The sequence below is a fragment of the Panthera leo genome, chromosome A2 (assembly GCF_018350215.1).
Source record: "Panthera leo isolate Ple1 chromosome A2, P.leo_Ple1_pat1.1, whole genome shotgun sequence".
Classification (NCBI taxonomy): domain Eukaryota; kingdom Metazoa; phylum Chordata; class Mammalia; order Carnivora; family Felidae; genus Panthera; species Panthera leo.
In genome coordinates, this window is record NC_056680.1 from 126,222,332 (window position 1) to 126,245,447 (window position 23,116).

Sequence of the window (23,116 nt, forward strand, 5' to 3'; positions counted from 1 at the left end):
TACTCTATTTTGTGATATATGCATTTCCACTGAGTCTCATCATTGTTGCCTCCACAAACTGTCTCCCCTTTATCCGTTCCAGACCTTACTACTACCTCTGTAGAGCTCTCAGGACACGGTCACCAGATCCTTGCAAATAAGTCTCCACATCCCCAGCTTCTTTCTCTCCAATCCCTACATTAGCCATAATTGGGTAAAATCTGACTTTCCCTACAAACTTTGCTCAGGTCACTCTTTTTTGCCCCAATATCCTCTGTAGATCCCCAGTGACCATCACCAATATGGTATAAATCCCTTAGCTTGTCATCCAAGGCCTTCCACAATCTGTGCTCATGCAGTCAAACTTTCTACTAATGCTGTACATGTTATTCATGCTTCTGGATTAGTCCATGATTCACCAAAAAAAAAAAAAAAAAAAAGGAAAGAAAAGAATCCCACTTCCATACTTACACTTTATACCATTTGTTGAGTGTCCCTCTCCTTTCTGTTCCAGTTCTAACAATGAACTCTTACTACCAGTAATACCCATTTCAAAGCAGAATATCCACCTTTAAGCAGATGTCTCTGATCTCCCCAACCACACAGACAGAAGTCACTCCCTCTCTGTACTTAGCACATTAAATAAGTCACTCCCCAAAACTTTGTATCTCTGTCTTATCTTCTTGTCCCTTGAGAACAAGCCCTCTTAATTCATGTGGGTTAATCTTCTCCAGCCCTCAGTACTAGTTACCATAGTATATAGGTGCTAGTAGAATCTAAAAGGAGACTCAATGCATTTCTGTTGAATGGAAAACCCATACATTCACTTTCTGTCAAAAAACAAACAAACAAACAAAAAGGCTTGAATAAAGGAAACTATTTGAAGAATAGCCTGGATTAACTAGCACACCCACCCCACCCCCCCTTCCTACCATGTAAACTACACTGGGTGGCTCTAAGCAGCTGTTGGCTAGAAGTTGTTAGACACGTGAATGCTGTCACTACTCCCTGCACAGATGCCTCTTGAAGGAGTTATGTGATTCATGGCTTGGAAAAGCACTGAGCGAGCTAGCTGATGACGAGTGTAATTCAACAGGTGATAAAACAGATACCCGTCAAATCACCATCACCATCCGTTAGCAAGGTCACACAGGTGAGCAGCACTATCATAAACTGGGACTGAACAAGATACCCAAACAGAAAATACTAGTCTGGTGCCACCGCTTTTCTCATTTCCTATACAAAGCCCTTAGTCTGACGTGAGTTTCCTTGTGCCACTTACATTCCAAGCCAAAGGCCAGCCAGCTCTGCCTATGTTTTGGTTAACATTTGCTCAAGTGGCATAGGATGCTTCTGCCTATCTCCCCAGTCTTCTAAGTCTTGGGAGTATGGTGACACTTTGATTGCTTTCTGTAGAACTGAGGAACAATTTGTCTTTCACTTCATTGAGAGAAAAGGCTCAGGAGAAAAAGAAAATTTGGTCTAAAAGGCAAAAACTGGTTCTTCTTCCTGATTCCATAAAGCCTAAAGGAGCTAAAAATAAAATTCTATACTCTATTTGAATCTATCAGGATTTAGAATATTGAGGCAAAATTATTTTAACTACCTAAGTATGTTTTCATAACTTAAAAAAAAATCGTAACTGCGGCGCCTGGTTGGCTCGGTCAATAGAGCGTGGAAGTCTTAACCTCAGGGTCATGAGTTCAAACTTACAGGTTGTGGAGCCTACTTGAAGTTTTTTAAAAAATAACCAAATTCCTTAAGCTTTTTGTTTTGAAGGTCAAAACTATCGTCTTGGCCTCAGCAGTGAGCTGAGATGGGAAGAGCAGGAATGTTTTTAAGGATAACCAGGAGGGTTAGACAGTTACCAGACTGCACCTTGCAGGTGGTTAGGGGTGGCCCCAGACCACCACACTCTTTTCCTCATTCCCCTTAGCAACAGTGAGGTCATCTTGCAGCATAGAAAAGCATTTCTTCATTTTATATTTTTCTGGGGAAATTTTAATGCTGGCAGAAATATTTTTATTTGCCAAAGTATGCATTTCCATATGAATCTGATTGGCAAAGTACCATGTGCCAACAGTTATATTCAAGGAGTAGCTTTTTTTGTTTTTGTTTTTTGTTTGTTTTTTTAAGATTTATTCCTCCTTTTTGACTTTAACTCTTATTCTCCAAAAGAATTCCCTTATCTAATGGAATTTATCAAAGACAGCGAGTCAGGAGAGCAAATTTCCTATACAAAAAGATTTGTGTATCTACTTTTCATAAGATCAGCTACATTTTTGCGAATGGCCAAATTCTCTAGCAATTCATTTTTAATCTTGTGTCTCTGGCAACACTCTCTTCTCTCTATTCGTTAAAGTGGGTGTTGGTCTTTGCTTTCCTTTTTATTATCTCTCCCTTGTCTTTAATGAAATGCCAGTATCATAAATTCCTGAATCCATGCCTCCCACTCTGACCCTCTTCTAAGGTCTGGTCCAGCAATACCAATAACCCCTCGGGCAGATCCACGTGGATGTCCTGCCACCCCTTCATGAAAGCTTAACACTTCATCTTCTTCCTTACTAAACCAGATCTTCCTTTTGGCTCCCTTTTATCTCTTAAAAAAAAAACTATGCTCTCACACAAACCACATGGTTCTTTTAAGGCATCAGAGAATCCCAAGAAGAAACATCCTTGGGAATCTCTGCTTGTTTGTTTAGGGGCAGGCAGCGTCCAGCCTGCCTTAAGGCTCCTTCCCCTGGAAAGAGCCCCACAGTTCTGCCACATCCATGTCCCTGTCCCTGACATGCCTCCTATGAGCACAGTTCCTGTTTAACCACCTGTTCCTATCTGTTGGCAGAGGCATCTGTCCTGAAGACTCACCCAACCCAAAGGCTCACCTCAGGGCTCTTAAATCTGTCCATGCACACACTGCTCCCTTGACACTGACCCATAGAGGCTGATAGCACCCCCAGCGTTGTGACCACATGCTGCGAGCACCTACGGATTGTGGGCTGGAGTTCTAGCCTCCGACAGTCACTTGTCAGGCACACATTTGTCCCAAAACGGACATCGCCCAGAAAACACAGCCTGGTTTCACTGAAACCTCACTCATTTCAAATGTTTTTAATGACACAGGGGGGAAAGTGCTTATGTGGTGACATTAAGTTAACAGACACCAGGAAAGCATTGGGAATGCTGAATTTTTATCCACTCCCTGCTTTTCTAGATCTTCCCTCAACTATGAGCTCTCATCTTTAGAAAATGACCTGGGCTTAAACTCCAACTTCTGCAACTCTGGGTTTTGTAATCCTTAGGTTTATGACTTCTCTCGGTGATTCCATTTTCTCTACTGAAAATAAACACAGTACCTCACACACTGTAGTATCATGAAGATGAACTGAGATGGCACAGTGCGGTAAAACCTTTGAGATAGCACCCAGGACAGAGTAAGACACTGCATAATGTTATTTATGAAGAGCTTCTTTCAAAATTCTTGTATCCTGTGTTGCCACTTTACAGCTACTTTTTGTAAAAGTTGATGAAATAAATACATGAATGAATATCCAGTTCCTCTTTCTTCTTTGAGTGACTCCAGCCCCGTTGTTGCCTTTGGATCTCATCTCTTCCTATTCATTCTTCATTCTTCAACTCATTTTCATTTTGTCTGCCAACTCAGTTACACTTGCTATGGAGGCAGAGACCACCTCTGAGACACCTCTGTCACTTCCCAGGCGAGTGACTGCTGGGCCCCCGCAAAGCGGGCAATTAGCAAATATTGTTTCATTAAGACCACGTCTTCTTTTTCCAGACTTTTAGCTTCTTTCCCTTTCTTCTGGTCTCTTTCCGACAGCCGCTAAAGCTCACGCAGGAGCTAAAGAAGGAACATAGCAAGAGGAAAACAGAAGCAATCTCCAATCCCCACCATGCGTCTGCCCTTCCATACGGCCAGCGTCTTACAGTCCTTTAATTGCAAAACTATTTTCCACAAAGACTTAAAGTTTTTGGTTTCAGTGTGTTAAAAAGCTTTTCTCCAATGCTTTAAAAGAATGTGACAGATGCTTTATTCTGACACTTTGAGGCGATACAGCACAGCACTTGGGATTTTACTTTGCTTTTATAGATGGAAATTCATTGAACATATTCTGCACAGCAGTTATGAGTAATGTTGGCCCAGAAAGAAAAGAAACCCAGCTTCCACATGTCAGGACACCTCTGAGAAGGGATACGCATGTTAACTACGACTTAGCCTACAATAGGATTTGGAGAAACTTTAATGTACAGTAACCCGCCTAGTTCCCAGAGGTGCTTCCTGACATTGTGTCAATGACACAAGTCATCTTAGAACAGCTTTATCCTCCCACCCCCACCCCAAGGAGCCCTATGATGAGTCTCCATGCTTCAGAGCCATTTACCTCCATACTTTTGTATGGAGGAATGTGATGCGCTCTGAGGGGGGTGTGTGTGCCTACTGTCTTCCTATGGACAGCCTGAATAATCTGAAGGAGAATGACAAAACCACACTTCCCTGGGCAAAGTTAGCTGGTTCTTGGAAAGCAAGTATTTTGATAACAGTTCCAATGTGAATCACTGGCACAAGATTCCATTGTCGGAAGTGACAAAGGGCTTTACAACTACATCTCCAAAGTAGTACAACCATGCGGACCACATTAATTTTAAAAACTGAAAGATGATAGGCTATGCCACCTTTTTCTTGACAAATGATTTGTTTCAGAAATGGTTTCTTTATAATGACTTGTTTCAAGCTTCATGAAACTAATTAAATATCACATTTTAGCAAGATAAAGTAGAATCTTTGTGTCAAAAAAAATCATTGGACTGTGTAAATGAGCAAAGACGTAAATAATTAGCACTTTTGTGTGTTAGTGGGTTACACACAAGTGAAAAAAACCCTTTCTCTTTGAGGTATTCTGGTATTCCTCCTCAGTAGAAACTGTATTTCCCTTCAATTGGAAGGGAAACTGAAATTTCAGAAAGTGACTAAAGTATGAAAATGAACAATGCAAAAACAAAGCACGACTGATACCAATTATCTTTTTTGATTCTCCTTCCTAGTCCCTATTTTATATTGTCCTAATACCAACGTTGCTAGGGACATAAGAAACATATTTTTCCCCCAAATTTCAGTATCTCAGGCAGCAATAACAACCAATCTCTTATTTCCTATCTCCCTCTCAACTTTCCCTAATATCAGTGCTTTCCAAGAAGTATGCCCAGATGACTCCCCACTGGCTGGCACACCACTATACTCCACACGCTTGCAACCAAGTGTTCTCTGTGGAAAGGAGGGATTTGTACTCCAAACCAGCTGAGGTCATAAGGTCGGCCTACCCTCACTCCTGTGAAATAGTCTACTTGTTTGTGTCAAATTCATATGTGGAAGGTTAATAAGTATTTATGTGCATGATTTAAAATTTAAAGGACAGGCAGGCTCAGTAGGATAAACAGAAATGACTGTGGACCCACATGAGTAGGGTATTATCAGTCTAGGTGAGCAGATACAAGAAAGCCAGAACCTTACTTTGTTCAGGTTCAATTTAAAAACAGGATTATGAAGGTTTATCACCTGCAAAGAAACCAAGATTCGATATAAGACAGCAGTCAAAAGCACACTGAGAGGAACTGGTGGCGAAGGGAGTTTTTAAGAAGTGAGTTTATTTTTTCAATTTCTCCCCCTCCTTTATTTCTTGACTCTCTTCTTTATGTGGTGGGTTTACTTGTTTGTGAGTGGATACACCAATGCCAATTCATCCTTCTTTCTTGAATGGTAATGGATGTGCTGGGACATCTGCCAGCCAACAGCAGAAGGACATGGACTTTCAAGTCTCAAATAGATGTCCCATGAATGGGGCAATGGTAATCTAACCATTGGTTAGAACCATATGGTTCAAGGCTGAACCATAGCCTTGAAGAATAACAAAACAGGCTCTTCTTGAAGGGTTTGGAATATGCAAACAATGGCCACAACCTCATGCACTTTCTAAAACTCCCTTAACTTTGAGACATCATCAACCTAGACTTTTATTATCTATCATCACTTGGCCAGGCCTTCTGACACTTACGGTAATAGTAATAGCTACAATTTATTGAATGACTATCGTATATCCCCTATAAGATGATACTACTAAGTCTATTTTACAAATGATGAAACTGTCATAGGATCTTGAGATGTTAAGTAACTTGCTCAAAGCCTTAAGGCATCTAGAACAAAGCCAGAATTTGAACCTGGACCTATGTCATTTCAGAATCCGCGTTCTTTAACTCCATCCCAAATCTGAAACCCTGGCAACCATGAACAACAAGACCAAGTGCCCAGAGCTAACACTCAAGGGGAAGGGTGCTGGACTTCTGGGCATCTTGGTTCCTGGCACATAGTGAGTTCATGATAAACATTATTTTAATGCATGATGTTTCAGCACTTCCATGAGAATAGTAGATGACACTGCCTTGTGACGAAACCCTAAGTGAACACTGAGACTTCCGACATCTAGTGGAAGAATTCTCTGTGCTCTGGTCCCCTTCTCACCTTATGCTCAAATCCAACATCCAGCCCTCACTTCTGTGTAGTTCCCTTCTGTTTCGGGCCATTGTAACTTGAGTGTGTATCCTTCCATAACCTCAGACTCAAAACCTACTCCAAACTCTTTCCTAATTTGCAGCTTTTACTCATCTTCTTCTAGTTTGCCAGAAAATAAGCTTGGAATCAACATTATACCTTCCTTGCTCTTCATATTATTGACTCTTCAGCCCCACCAAGTCAATCTCACAGGTGACTCACTAAACCTTCTTCTTTATTCTGCTTCTGGGTACAGAGGAGCAATTAAAAACAGATGATATCTGGGTTGCTTAGGGTACTTTTGGTTATAAGTCTAGCAAATGCAAAGCCATGGCTCATGTGGCATATGAACAGTGTCATACGCATGAATGAGAGAGGGGTTAAACAGGCAACTCAGAGGCAAAAGATGTCTAAGTCCTATAAACAACTCTTGATGATTAGGACCCATCCTGAGTTTTTAAGCAGGAAAGTGACATAGTCAAGTGCATTTCCTAATGACAGGTGATTGCACTGGAGGTTGACAGACCAGTTAAGTGGACAAATTGGCCAGTGCATTGAAACCCAAAGAAAATCTGAAAGGAGGTACAGTCACACAGATACCTGCTTTATTCTCCTGTACCCATTTGTGTAAGGTTTCCATGAAGACTGTGAGTCCACCTAAATATCCCTCCACTATCTTGATAGCTGCTACCACCATTCGCTATTCACACAAGAAATCTCGGAATCATCTTTAACATTTCGCTCCTCTTCACCTGACACCCCCTACATATAATCAATCATCAATTTCGTGTCAATTTAATCCTACTAGACATCTTGATGAGACATATGCTTCACTTCTTTCTATCTCCCATCACTATCCTAAGCCACGGCATATCACTCCTTGCCTGGACTATTGCAAGGGCTGTCTAAATAATCTCTCTCATTTCATTTTACCTTTTGCAAAACATACAAATGCTTTGGAAGAGAAAGACAGCAAACCTATTTCTCCCCTCAACTGAGAATTCCGTTTAACTGAGCAAGAATGACCTCTAGCATTCTGCTTTTCCTTCTGAAAATGAATTGCAGATTTTAGGCTGTTTTCAGTAGGGATATCTTCTAAAAGTACAAATCATACCATGCCAATCCCCTGCTTATAAACCTCTCCTTTTCTTGTGGCTCTTGGATAAAGTACTAAGTCCATTTAGCTCCGAATAGCAGAGCCTCTACTCATCCAATCAGCCAAATCCAGAGCCTCTGTTCTCTCCCACTGCAGAATTTCTCTTCAGTTCCAGAGAAGTAAGATATTAGCTAGGATTTCCTTTTTTTTTATGTTTATTTATTTATTTTTGAGAGAAAGAGAGAGAGGAGCAGAGAGAGACAGAGACAGAGACAGAGACAGAGACAGAGACAGAAAATCTGAAGCAGGATCCACGCTATCAGTACAGAGCCCGACATGGGACTCAAACTCACAAACCATGAGATCATGACCTGAGCCAAAGTCAGATGCTTAACTGACTGAGCCACCCAGGTGCTCTGCATTCTTTATTAGTAGGACTGCCAGCTAGACATAGGTTACAACTTCCTAATGCATCCTTTTAACACAAATTCAAAATCATATGTTTCATTCATCTTTTGAGCTATGTTCTGAATGAATTCCTCATTCTCATTCTCCAAGTTATCAATTTTCTCTTTAGCCAAATCTACTCTAGGGTTACTCTGTCTGTGCATTCTATTGTTTTTACTTATCTTTTGTAGTTTTCCTTCTTTTTTTATATTTCACTTACCATATGTATATTTTCCATTTCTAAGATTTCTAATTGATTCTTTCTGATACCCATATATTCCTCAATTTCTATCTACCTCCTTTGTGTTCATAATCTGCTCATGGAGATATCGTCCTCTTGCTTTTAAAGTTCTCCCTTTGGGAGATATCTGACACACTTATTTTTAAGTCCTCCCTTGTTGCTCTCTCTGTTCCTCCACATTGCCCAGGGAAAACAGGGCCAGCCAGAGCAGCAGCAGCATCAGATGTGATAAAAAGGCACCAGATGCAGGCAAGTTTACTGAGGTAACTGATTGGACAGAAAAGCCAATGGAGAGGGAAGAGCCTGGGAGGACATACAGTTTCAGCTTCAGCAAACTACTTGTATTTCTCACCTATCACCTGGAAAAGGAAAACATGAAGTTTCCGAAGCAAAGCAACACAGGTCTTGGAGTAGAAGGCGTGATAGGCATGATAAGGCAGTTTTGAATATATTGAGTTTGCAGGACAAGGGACATAGATGGCCAAGGCAAATAGGCTGATACGTGGTTGTTTATATGGGTCAGGAGGTCAAGAAAGAAGTGAGCCAGAAATAACCAGCATCCTATCGTGATGATGCTGACAAACCCAAACAGATCACCACAAACTTGTCCCAGAGTAATGGTCCATCTACAATCATTCTGAAAATGGATATATCTTATCTCAAAGCCATTTGGTTGTCTTTTGATCATGGATGGCTTTGATGGAAGGACAAAAATAAATCTTCCCAAAGGTAATTAATAAAATGCAATAATATATATATTGATATATAGAATATATATATAGAATATATAGAATAATAGAATGCATGGTGGGAACAAGGAAAGGCACGTTCCTCTCACCAGGGCCACACCCTTGCAGAAAGATTTCTCTGCTGAAATCTACCTAGAAAGCAAACTAAAATCTGCAATTCATTTTCAGAAGGAAAAGCAGAATGCTAGCATTCATTCTTGCTCAATTAAACTGAGCTCATGGTTGAGGGGAGAAATAGGTTTGCTGCCTTTCCCTTCCAAAGCATGGCAAACTCTATTTTATGAGGTTATATAGACTCTGTCACACAACGAGAGGGAGCTAAACCAGAAAAGGAAATGGCCCAGTCACTTTATTTTAAAGGAAGTTTAAGTAATAACAGCTACAATACCAAGTCCAACAGTTGCAAAATCAGATGAGGAATGACTATTCCTGTCACAGTGTCATTCTACCTTTATTATGACATCACACAAAGCAATAGTGCAGCCGCACACAGGCTTTGTCACATCTTTGTCATGTGGAACAGAAGGAGCTCCTGCAGGTGCTATGTTTGGACATTGTGTAAAGTAAGGAGAGGTGAAGAATTAGTAGGACCATTTTACTGATGCGGGTACTGAATCACACACTGAAGGTTACTGTGGGAACCAGATGAGTCGCCAACAGAGAGAGTCAGAAATTTAGAGGGCCTCACAACAGTGATTTCCAAATCTGGCCCCAAGAGCATCAGCATCACCAAGGAGCTTGATAAAAACAGGAATCCCTGGGCCTCCGAATGTACCTACAAATAATCCTCTCCGTATGTTCAATATGTTTCGTAAGTGATTCCAGCAAAGAACCAAGCTTGGGAACCACCGATTTAGTCCATTCTCAACAGAGAGAAATTCGTCAATTGCCCAGGGGACATGTGGCAATGTCTAAAGACATTTTTGGTTGCCAAAACTGGGGGAGGGGATGCTCCTGGCACCTAGTGGGTAAAGGCCAGGATATAACTTAAATCCTACAATGCACAGGACAGCACTCGTAACTAAGAATCATCCAGTCCAGGGGGGCCTATGTGGCTCAGTAGGTTAATCATCCGACTTCAGCTCAGGTCATGATCTCATGGTTCATGAGTTCGAGCCCCACATCAGGCTCTGTGCTGACAGCTCAGAGCCTGGAGCCTGCTTTGGATTCTGTGTCTTCCTCTCTCTCTGCCCCTCCCCGGCTCACACTTTGTCTCTCTTTCAAAAATAAACATTTAAAAATTAAAAAAAAAAAAAAAGAATCATCCAGTCCAAAAGTTCAGTGGCTCTGAGGCTGAGAAATGGTGATACAATCCAACAGTCAGGAAAGAACCGTCTAGGAAAATTACAGGACTTTTAATTTTTGTAATATAAAGTTGGAACCTCGCTTTTCAGAAATCCAATCTCATTTTCTCGATTCTACGGGATTTTAAAACTTTGTGTATTGTGGTAACCTATACACAACATAAAATTTCCAGGGGCGCCTGGGTGGCTCAGTCGGTTAAGCTATTGACTCTTGATTTTAGCTCAGGTCATGATCTCATAGATTGGGGAGATCGAGCCCCACATAGGGCTTTGCTCAGGATTCTCTCCTTCTCTCTGCCCCTTCCTGGCTTGCACTCACATGCTTGCTTGCTCTCTCTCTCAAAATAAATAAACTTAATATGAAACATAAAATTTCCACTTTCAACCATTTTTATAAAGGTTTTTTTAATTATTTATTTTTGAGAGAGAGAGACCGCGAGCGAGCAGGGGAGGGGCAGAGAGAGGGAGGCATAGAATCCAGAGCAGGCTCCAGGCTCTGAGCTGTCAGCACAGAGCAAAATTCAGGGCTTAAACTCACAAAATGTGAGATCATGACCTGAGCTGAAGTCAGATGCTTAACCGACTAAGCCACCCAGGTGGCCCTTACCATTTTTAAATGTACGGTTCAGTGGTATTAAGTACATTCATGTTGTGCATTCTATGTGCTATGTGATCTTAAAGTTCTGAATTCAAAACATATTTTGAGTTCAGATGTCATTTTAGCTCACCAGGCTGTCAATATTTAAATGTCGCAGGAATTATGGGTTTTCAGGCTACAGAACTGACTTTAATGCAACTAAGTAGAAGTTTGTATTATTGCTTCCAGTCTTGCCTGGAACACAAAAAGCTTGTGCCAATCTGAAAACTCATAACTGACTGCTAGTGGTTACCATTATTAAGCAGAGCGCTGAATGATGATCTCACTGAATCCCCACAATGCCAGGAAGGATGTATGAATACTGCCAATTCTTTCTTACAAAGCAGGAGGCTTGCCCCCGGTCACACAGCTCTCAAGTGGCAGCCCAGACTTTCAGGCCCTATCAGTCTGCCCACTGCCCATGCCTATAAGCACCAAGTCAAACTGCCTTACCAGTGTCCAGCCTCAACAGGATGTCTCATTTCAGGTGGCTCCTTCTGGAGTAACCTAGGCCAGTGGCCACATTGCCCCTCATTTTTAAAGAAATACCATCTTTGCTTTCATGACACAGTGTGTCCCTGGAAGTCACGTCATTAGTGGCTGGAGCAAGCAAATTTGGCAATGGTGTATGTGTCTGCTCAAATCAGACTGGTGTTAATGGTTGGAACAATTAGGGAGGAGCATAAGAGATGGAGAATCTGAAAAAGAACTACCTAACAAGTAAGGTAAGTTAAATAAAGGCAAATACTACACGATATCACTTACACATGGGATTTTTTTTTTTTAATCAAACTTACAGAAACAGAATAGAAAGATGGCTGCCAGGGACTGGGGAGGTAGAAGGAATAGGCAGAGGCTGGCGAAAGGGTACAAACTATCACCTATAAGATGAATAAAGCTTAATGTAAAACATGGTGACTACAGCTGATGACAGTGTATTGTATAACTGAAATGTGCTAAGAAAGTAGAACTTGAACATTCTCACACACACACACAAAGATAAGTATGTGAAGTGATGGGTATGTTAATTAACTCTATGGGAGAGAATCCTTTCACAGTATATCTGTATATCAAATCACCATGATGTACACTCTAAATATCTTATAATGCATGTCAATCACACCTCAGTTAGGCTGAAATGAAATTTTTAAAAGAGCTACGGAACAGATTTATGGTTTAGTAGAAATGGCCTGGGTTTTTTTTTTTTTTTTTTTTTTTGTTTGTTTTTTTTTTTATTTATTTTTGGGACAGAGAGAGACAGAGCATGAACGGGGGAGGGGCAGAGAGAGAGGGAGACACAGAATCGGAAACAGGCCCCAGGCTCCGAGCCGTCAGCCCAGAGCCTGACGCGGGGCTCGAACTCACGGACCGCGAGATCGTGACCTGGCTGAAGTCGGACGCTTAACCGACTGCGCCACCCAGGCGCCCCTGGCCTGGGTTTTAGTATCATGCAGTGTTGGATTCAAATCAGTAGCTTCCTAGCTGTGTGATCTGAGGCAAATTAATGAACTTGTGAACAATTATGAACTAGGACATCTAAAGTCTTTTTGGGGGGATGAAATACTCCATTGCAAGGCATTTAACATACTGCCTGGCATATCGTATGTGCTCATCAGATGGCCCATGCTATTATTTCTACTGCTACTGTTATTATTATGTACAGAATGAGCAAAACTCCAATGTCAAGCACAAAAATTTAAATGTGCTTTATGGGGGCACCTGGGTGGCTCAGTTGGTTAAGCATCCGACTTCAGCCCAGGTCACGATCTCGCGGTCTGTGAGTTCAAGCCCCGCGTCGGGCTCTGGGCTGATGGCTCAGAGCCTGGAGCCTGCTTCCGATTCTGTCTCCCTCTCTCTCTGCCCCTCCCCCGTTCATGCTCTGTCTCTCTCTGTCTCAAAAATAAATAAATGTTAAAAAAAAAATTTTAAAAAAATAAATGTGCTTTATGCAATTAATGAGCTTAAAAAGGTCTTGGGTAAATCAAAGTTATACATATTAGATTATATCTTAAATATCTACAGAGGGGTGCCCAGGTAACTCAGTCGGTTAAATGTCCGCCTTTGGCTTAGGTCATGATCTCATGGTTCATGGGTTCTCCAAACCCCACCTCGGGCTCTGTGCTGACAGCTCAGAACCTGAAGGCTGCTTCGGATTCAGTGTCTCCCTCTCTCTCTGCCTGTCTCTCTCTCTCTCTCTCTCTCTCGCTCTCTCTCTCTCTCTCTCAAAAATAAATAAACATTAAAAAATGTAAAAAAAAACAAAAAACAAAAAACAAAAAAACATATCTACAGAAATAGGATAGCTAAGGGGAAAATGCAGGCAGTCATTTTGTACACGCTTGCCTGAAAACACATCATGTAGGTTTCTCTTAGGGAAATAATATCCCCGACCATATATAGGCAGAGGATGCTACTACAATTTTTCTGCTAGGAGGATGGAGAATATCAATGGTTTATTCTCATCCTTACTGTTCATAGTTCAAACCTAAAGTAGATACACACAGAAATAGAGGTCGATGTAAGGGATCACAGGGTACAAATACATGTAAAACACAAGCTGACTGATCACCGGGAGCATATAATCTACTTCAAAAGACATGGGTACACTAAAAAAATGTAAGCAACATTATGTGCATACTATATTAACTGAATAAAAGCTACAGGCAAAGAAAATGGTATAAGAAATGAGAAGGATGGAAAAATAACTGCATTATAACACACTCAGCAAAGGTTTGAATACAAAGAAGGCTCTGGGCAGTGTTAGCAAAGCCAGGATTTAAAGGAATGAAGGGCTGAACAGAAGCAGGAGGAATTCAAGCAGGTTTACTCTCAGAAAGAAACTGCAAGAAACGAACCACATGCATGTGCAGGGACATACTTCTAAAGGGGAAGCTTCTATATAGCAAGATGGTACTTAAAAATTGCACACAGCAGCTTTGAACCCTGGTCAATACAAAGATACCTTGCACCCTGGGTAATATGAAGGGAAATCATGGAGGGGACATCAAGTCAAATTAAAGAATCTGACTCAAGGGGCACCTGGGTGGCTCAGTTGGTTAAGCATCCGACTTTGGCTCAGGTCATGATCTCACGGTTTGTGAGTTTGAGCCCTGCATCGGGCTCTGTACTGACAGCTCAGAGCCTGGAGCCTGCTTCGGATTCTGTGTCTCCCTCACTCTCTGCCCCTCCCCAGCTCATGCTCTGTCCCTCCCTCTCTCAAAAATAAATGAACATTAAAAAAAATTTTTTTAAGAAAAACTTAAATAAATAAAGAATCTGATTCAAGTCTTAGGATCACTCAAGAATCATCCATGACTTACTTTTTTTTAGTTGTATTATACTCTCCTCAAACAAAATCTTTTGCAAAAGCATGCAAAAATCAAAAGGCCGATATAAGCTGCTGTTGCAGGAGTGAGTGTGAAAAGCCTTCAAACACACTGCATATACCCCTCACCCCTGAAACATTTGGGAAGGATTTGAGAAGGATCCTTGAGAATGATCCAACTAAGGTTAAAAACCATGCGGGGCACCTGGGTGGCTCAGTCAGTTAAATGTCCAACTTCGGCTCAGGTCATAATCTCATAGTTTGTGAGTTGAAGCCCCACATCGGGCTCACTGTTATCAGCATCAAGCCCACTTCAGATCCTCTGTCTGCTTCTCTCTTTGCCCCTCCCCGACTCTCACCTGCTCGCTCGTGCTCTCTGTCTCTGTCTCTCTCTCTCTCTCTCTCTCTCTCTCTCTCTCAAAAATAAACATTTAAAAAAATATATGCATCTCTCCCCATCATTGTTTCTGGGCCTGAACATGATGTATAACAACCTTCCCAAGGGCTTGTCCGGTGCACAGATATTAGAGACGACCCAGACCCCTTGCCCGCTGGGATGGCTTAGGCTAGCTTTTCCTGAGTAGAAGTGGGCTTTATTTCCTTGTATGGACAGGATGGAGTCTGTACACTTGGGGTTGTGAACAACACATCTAACCCATCCTTCTTCTACCTGAAATAACTTCCAAAAGTTGGTAACACCTATCACACCACCTTTCTGCAGGCTTACATCTGCACAGTTTCACCAATCACTTGCTTGCATTCTGCAGGCACATGGAGGCTTATATAGAGGCATAACGTATCTATCAAATGGAGAAGACCTGGTGGCCAGCCAGCAGGGGCACACTGGTGACAGAGCTGGTGTTACTTAGATAGAAGTTATACTTCAAGCCAAGAGAGAACATGGAATCTAGACAAAGAGTATCAGTAGTAAACACACAGACCAGTGGGCTAAGCACTGAGGCTGGGGCAAATTTAGAAAGGAGAAAGTCGTGGAACCATGAAGGAAACTCACAAAGACTAATCAGACAAGGAGGGAGAATCTCAGGACTGCAGCTTAATGAAGAACAGGGAGTTTCAAGAAGATCAGAATGAGCAGCTTTGCCAAGTGTAACCAAGACAGCGAGGCCAAGCAAGGCGGAGGGAGGACCACTCCATTTAGCAAAGCAGAAGGCACTGCAGCCATCAGAGAGCAGCTCCAGGGAGAGGAAAGTTGTTACTCATTCTCAGATTAAGTAGATACTGACACAGCACAGGTGATGGTCTATACTGACAACATTTAAATCAACTTGGAATGGAAAGACACAACCTAAATTACACGCTAGCAAGAGAGTTACTAGGTCAAGAGAAGGGCCTTCCAAGGCAGGAACAGAAGAGCTTATTGGTGAAAGCAGAAAAGAAAAGAACAACTGAAGACAACAGTGATGGGGCAAAGCCTCAGGTAAGGGGAAAGGACGGGTTAGAACACAGGTGCAGCCAGAGAGTCGGGGGATGGGACAGACTGAATGGCCTGGGACAGGGGCAGGACCATCCCTTCCCTCCTCTGCTGGCAGTGGGTGCGGGTGTGGGCGGGAAGAGAATGGCAGGAGACAAGGGCATCATGAGATCCTGGAGGCACGCAAACCCATAAGCAGAGGACTTGTAAGGCGCAGACAGGAGTGGTGGCTTTCTGGCCACAGTGCACTCCTTGGAAAGGAAGGAATGTGAGGCAGGGCAGACAGGAGAAACTAGAGGCCTGAGGCGCATGTGTGGGAACAGAATATCTGCTGCCCAGAATGCTGGCACGTGGCCAAGAAACAGAAGAAACTATCAAGGAGAAGTGCTAGGGAGCCAGTGAATATTCCACAGCACAACTGGCTGCATGTCCAGTTAGCATTCTCCCTTATTACTAGGTGATGCCTCCCACCTACCCTTTAGTTGTCTCTCTTCCTAAACATTAAAAACATTAGGCAGGAGTGCCTGGGTGGTTCAGGCAGTTAAGCATCCAACTTGGGCTCAGGTCATGATCTCATGATTTGTGAGTTCGAGCCCCACATCCGGCTCTCTGCTGTCAGTGTGGAGCCTGTATGGGGTCCTCTGTATCCCCCTCTCTGCCCCTCACCCCCCCACTCTCTCTCTCAAAAATAAACATTTAAAAAATTTTTTAATAAAAATAAAAACATTAGGCACAGAAAGAAGGAGAAAGCCAGGGAACCATTCTTGACAAAAGGCAGGTAAAAAAGAAAACCAGCGCATCTCATTTCCTAATCTAAGGAGAACTTGCTTAAACTGGCAGAAACAGGGCTGCCTTTATGGAGTAATTACTCTGAGCCAGGCGATGTCCTACATTCTTTTTCACACATTTTCTTTAATCTTCACAACAATCATGAAAGTGCAAAATTATTATGTCAGCTTTGCAAAATGAAGATACTGAGGCTCAAAGAGGGTAACAGAGCCTCTCACAAATATGGGGGCTCCGGGGCCCCATCCAGGTTTCAATGTCCTGGAGAGTGTACTGCATTGCTTAGGCCACACTAACTCTCAGCAAACGCCTCTCATCAGAGTGTCGAGGGTTCTATACTCTTGATTGAGAAAAATAAGCTGTTCAGAAAATAGTAAGTTAACCAGGACAGGGGGTGGGAGGCTTTAAGGCTCAGTATGTCCAGACAACCACCGACTGGTGGCTTCAAGTGGCCCCTGAGGGTGAAACTCAGCAACAGACCATAAAGGCCAAAGCAGAAGCCACCAACGAGATAGTTTACAACTCCTCTGACGGCTTCCTATGGTATGGCAAACTCTTCTTGTAAAAATCCCATAGGGGCTTTTCCTGCTGAGTGGAAAGGCAGAATTGTCTCTTCACAATCTGGAGAGAAAACAAACCAGTCGGCTCCGTGCAGACATCCCCTTGAACCAAACAGGCATCAATAGAGCAAAGCTGAGCAGAAATGTGCTCCTTCTTCCAGTTATTCATTAATTAAATATCCATTGATTAAGGACGGACTGTTCTCTAGGCACTAGAGAAACTGCACTCAAAGATGAAGCAATTTACAGGCTCATGACGGTTTCTCACGAGCCCCTGGATTGGGAGGTGTGGGGGCCCCTGCATCAACCTCACGTAGTGTTCCTCACAAAGCAGAGGAAGGGCCCCACCCCTGGCGACAGAATCAAAATCTCTGCAGCTCAGCTGGAAATGTGCATTTTTCACAAGCTCCTTGGGTGATCCTTGGGCACGCCCAAGGTTGAGTCGGACCACCGGTTTAAGGTGACAGACAGGGACAACACAATGGGATAAGCGGAAGGACACTCAAGGTTTTAGGAGAACAAGGGACAGCAAAGCCGAACCCAACTCCCAGAAATAACCTTTTAGTGAAATAGTAGCTACCCAGGGTCAAAAGGAGCAAAGAGCTTTCTGAACAAAGGTAGCCTGCCACAGGAGAGAGGCAGGCTATGCGACCCTCACTGAACAAGGTAAAAGATCAGAAGAAAAGTCCAAGTACGAATCATGGCTCAAGTCTTTGTTGCATGTGCAAATACATTTCCAGTTCTTGGGCCAATTTCTGACCCAATCAAGAAACAACACCTGATGCCAGCACTGCCATGAGTCTCTCACTACAATCTCAGTAGCTGCAGGGCAATAAGGGGTTAGGTTTCTAATCCTTTGTGTAGTCTCCATACGGCAATACCACAAGGCCCACAATTTAGCCAACTGTTTAAAAGTTCAGTCTTCAGAGTAAGAGAGACCTGGGTGTGTGTCCTGCTCTCATGAATTGGCAAATCACTCAACTTCTGTGAACCTCATATCTGCATTTGTAAAACCGGATCATCACCAAGAACGAGACAAGGAAACACCAGGTGCCTCCTGATACAGTGCCCCGAAGAGGACACAGCATCATCTCTCTGGCATTTCACCTAATAATGCAAAACCTGGGAAGAAAACATCAGAGAGACCCAAACTGAAGAATATTCCACAAAGCTGTCCTGTACTCTACAAAATTGTCAAGGCCACAAAAGATAAAGAAAGACTAAGGAAACATTCCATGTCAATGGAGACCATCGGGACAGGACAATAAATGTAATACATGAGCCTGGAGGGATAAGGGATCTTATTGGGACAACCGATGAATCTTGAATATGGACTATGGACTTTGAATTAGATGATAGTTTTGAACTGCTGTTCAATTTCCTGGCTTTTATAAAGAGACTATGGTTATGTAAAAGAAGGATTCTGTTCTTACACTGAGTATTTAGGAGTAAAGGGGGATGATGCCTCTAAGTCACTCTCAAATGGTTCAGAAAAAAAGCTATATATTAAAAAGAGAGAAAATGGAGAAAACAGTCACGCATATGAAGCAAAATGTTAATACTTAAAGAACCTGGATAAAAGGTAGACAGAAGTTCTTTGTACTAGTCTTGCCATTTCTCTGTTTAAAAACTGTATTGAACTAAAGTTACTGCTCAAAACTTTCAAGCCATGAAATAACAAGGAAAGACTGAAGAACTGTCAAAGGCTGGAGGAGAATGAGGAACCATGACGACTATATTACAATGTGGTTGGCATTCCTGGATTAGATCCTGGAACAGAAAGAGGACATCAGTGGCAACACTGCTGACATCCAAATAAAGTTTGTAGTTTAGTTACCAGTAATGTGCCATGGTTAATGCCTTCATTTTGGGAAATGTACCAGTTATATTAAGCATTAGGGAAGACTGAGTGAAGGGGTTATGGAAACTCTCAATAGACTCTTCACGATTTTTCTATGAATCTAAAATTGTTCCAAAATAAAAAGATAACTAAAAAATAAGTGTTAAGGCACACACACACCAAAGGCCATCCCCAAAGGCAAGAACAGGACACTGACTCCACAAACCCCTAAGAATGTGTATCAGGAGCTATTGCCTGATAGCAGAGGTTCCCGGAGCCACGGCAGAATCAAACGGAAATAATTTACTAAACCACTGACTTAGAATCACTTGAGGTAGAAGCCCCAAGAACATTTAAACAAGTACCCCAGACCTGGGGTACCAGGGATCCAGCTCAGTACTTCTCAAACTTAACTAGACACAGGAGTCCCTGGAGACCTAGCTAAAATGCAGATTCTAGGTCAGGAGATCTGGGGTAGGGTCTGAGACTTTGCATTTCCAATGAGCTCCCAGGTGAAGCCCGAACAACCATCCTCAGCCACACATATGGAGAAGGCAAAGCAACAAGACAGAAGAGGCCTGCCTGGGTTCATGTCCCCGGAGCACCACGCCAGCCCAGGACTGCCATGTGGATGTAAGAGGTCAACTCCCCTTTGAGGCCGTTGGTTCCCTTAGCCAGTAGCAAACCTAGTCCTAACTGTATTTAGTCTGCACCAGGTAGTCCCAAGCATATTTTAAAATTCAACTCACCTCCTCTCTCAAACAGCACATGAAAAAGGACAAACATCTGTTACCTGACACAAATGTATATAAAACTACCGGATGGGCTTCTCTACCCACATGGGTTGCTTCTAGAGCTCCACAAAAACTGCCTCGTAGAGCAGTTAAAGTGACAATGATGAGCTGGACCGATGACACCTTTGTTGACAACAATCCTAGAATTTTACCCTTTCTCAAATTCACACTCAAGCTCAACTAATTCTGATTTGACCTTTATAATTTATGTCAATAGTCTTTTGGATCCACACAATGCCATACAACTCTTACAGTATTCTTCAACCAGATAATAACATCTGACCAGGGGAAAAAAAATTATAGATCATAATCATAGAACAATACTGAGAACATATATAAAAAGTGGAGTTGCCATGGTAGCCTAATTGTGAAAATATTAAAAGCCACCTAGAATTCTATAGTATTTGTTTTATGAAACTCTAAGTGTACATAAGTCTCAATTTTTTTTCCTCCTTAAATTATTTGCTCTAGTAACCTTCCTGAGATAACCTGTAATCAAATCAAATCAAATCAAAGCCACACCGTAAGACTGTTGAGACCCAAGCTAAAGGAGGCTTTTAAAGGTAGGGCCATATTAAAAAATCTTTTGGATATTTTTTCATTCATTAAATACGTATTGAGGATGTATTACATGCCAGACAAGGCACTAGACAGACAGTGCATTTTACATTAATAATAAAATTACAATTAGCTGGGAGGCAAGCCCAAGCCCCTCTATACTAATTTCACTATTAAGCTGTTACTGTAATGTACTTGTTGGCTGCTTCTGCAAAAATCAAAGGGGAAAGTGTATCAAAAAATTAAGTTTCGTGTTGCCTAGGATAAAACAACCTGCACCTACTCATGAGCACTTGCCAGGCAGGGCCGGGATAGCCTCCACTGTGCCAACTGCCCGGAACCTAAGCCACTGGGCCCTGCCGCCTCTCACCCAGCTTCAGACACAAACCCTGTATTCACACAATCCAAGTAGATGTTGAACGAGCATAAAAACCCCATCCATCGTCACTGTATGTGGTACACAAAGCAAACTACACTGCAACTATTATTGCACAGATTTTTCAGCACAGAGAGAGACAGGAGGACAAAAGAGCTAACCAAAGTCTGTGAAAATTCCAAGACAGAAAGAAGACTGAAGAGAACCCCCAAACTGCTGCCAGCATGACTGACCTGATCGATTTCCATGAGTTTGGGGTAGGCGCCGGGCCATTCTATGGCCACCTTGACGATGTCCGCGGGGGGCGGCATGGTAATCCCAGGGAGTCCAAAGCTTATAGAACCGGGATCCTACAGTGCAGACGGCCACACGTGTCTACACCTAATGAGGAATGACAAAAAGAAAGAAAAGTTGCTCAGTGCCGATGCAGGGCAAATTCTGCTTCATCACTTCCTGTTTTCACTGGTGGTTTAGGTATGAGAAACGGCTCTGGGTATACAACACACAGGGCACCAACTGTACCTCCGGCTGCTCCTGAGGAGAGAAGACAGATGACAGGAAGGAGCCAATGCCCTAGAGTCGAAGCCTTCAGGAGACGTGGTCCCCGCAAGGGGCAGTTTGTCCCTTACCACGGGGTTCGGCTCCCAGTGGTGCCCAGGGTCTGGATGAGCTGGGCTCACTCTGTCCAGAAACGCACATAAACTTCTCGCGCTCAACAGTCTCCGGAAGAACAGATTGCCCAGGAAGTCATGGTCAGGAAGCAGCATTTCTTTAAAGTATTTTCTGTGTGTCACAAATAGAGCTCCGCACTATAGCAACCAGGATATCATGAGGAAGAAAAAATGCCCTGAGGTTCACACACATGCATACACACACTCCCTCCCCAAGGCCAGTTCACACACTGCGCCTTCAGGAGGGAAGAAAATTGACTGATGTGGATAGTGCGGCAAACAGAACGGACCTTGAATTTTCACTGTAATGAATAGTGTTGCTTTCACAAAAGAAGTAAGATTATCCTCTGCTGCCTCCCCTAGATTATTGGCCTGTTTCTTTAGGATGACTTTTTTAACTTAATATTTTTGAACGGATAACACATTCATGTGACTCAAAACTTAAATTTGTGTGTGTGTGTGTGTGTGTGTGTGTGTGTGTGTGTGCGCGCGCGCGCGTGTGAAAATATAGTGGAGAATCTCCATCCTCTTAAAGTTGCACATCCACCTGGACGAATATTCTACAACAGGGACTTGTTAAATAATTATGGGGTCTCATATATGCAAGCACAAGTAGCAAATCTGTACTGGGGTATTCCTCTTCATAGTCTCTATGCTCCTTTATTCACTAGAGAATTCTATGGGCAATGTATTATGTCTGTACCACATCACTTCAATCCCAACCAGTTATACACCCTAGAATAAGAATCATGAAAATAGGTTCTAATGTGAAAATAGACTGTAAATACCAGGTAAACAAAGAACACACGATCCTGGGGATCAAGAGAATAATGAAAATTAAAATGCATTTTGAGCACCCTCCTCCCACCTCTACACAAAATAGTCTAGAATTACACTAAAAGAGGTCATCTAACCACCCAGGAATCAAAAGCCAAGGGTGCTTTTCTTCCCCTTTCACTGGTATTTATTCCTCAAAGACTGTTGAGACAAAACCTGTTGAACAGGTGAGAATCCAATGATGTGGCTCTCCCTGAGTCTCTGTGGAGAATAAGATGACAGCAGTGGACAAAGGAGCCATTGAGAGAGCCAAAAGGCTACAAGGAATCCCCTGGGAATTCACTTGACAAGTGTGATTAGACTTCATCAGTGTTACCCACACTAACAAACAGCACAGACGGCGCTCCAGCAGGCAAGAGTCAGGTGCACCATTTCAGAATGAATAATCCAGTCCACATTGTTATCCTCAGAAGTCCACATTTTATCCTCTTGAATTTATATTTCCGTGAGAGAACAGTTAATTTTATCTCATCAGAGCCACCAGCAGTAAAGTGGAGTCTAATGTTGTCAAAATTGCCCCATAAATATAAGGTTCATAAATTTTGGTAAACAGCCTAATATAATAATTCTTATGCAAACTAAAATTTAAGACCCACTAAAGGGAAGTCTGTGCAGCTGGCTAGACACTCCAACCATTCTGCCTTGTAAGGTAACTCTCAAATCCCTGGAGGCAACTAGGAAACGGGTGGAGAATTCTGCAAGGTCCCTGCTTGCCTGCTGATTGATTTACTTGATTCCATTTTTAACATGAAAATTCTACAACCTTAATATGCATGTCAAATGGCTTTGCTTATAGCTGAGCGAATTTAATGAGACAGAGGAGTTAGTTGCTTTTTATTTGGGAGTTAGTTACTAAAGTCCCCGTGTCAGTTACACGTGACTCCATAACCCTTGAGCAAGTTGCAATTTTCTTTATCATTCTGCT

General features: G+C 42.5%; 1 protein-coding gene across 4 annotated transcripts in view; it reads right to left on the reverse strand.

The window, feature by feature from the left end:
• ELMO1 (engulfment and cell motility 1) overlaps positions 1–23,116 on the reverse strand; it is a 530,544-nt gene that overhangs the window by 411,689 nt on the left and 95,739 nt on the right. For 2 of the 4 annotated variants that reach the window (XM_042922198.1, XM_042922210.1), the window contains exon 2: positions 20,917–21,064. In XM_042922198.1, coding sequence (XP_042778132.1) covers positions 20,917–20,994 — 78 coding nt within the window. In that variant the 5' untranslated portion in view covers positions 20,995–21,064. Of the gene's footprint in view, positions 1–20,916; positions 21,065–21,205; positions 21,466–23,116 lie in introns of those variants that run through there. The other 2 variants (XM_042922218.1, XM_042922205.1) reach the window with 2 other exon arrangements.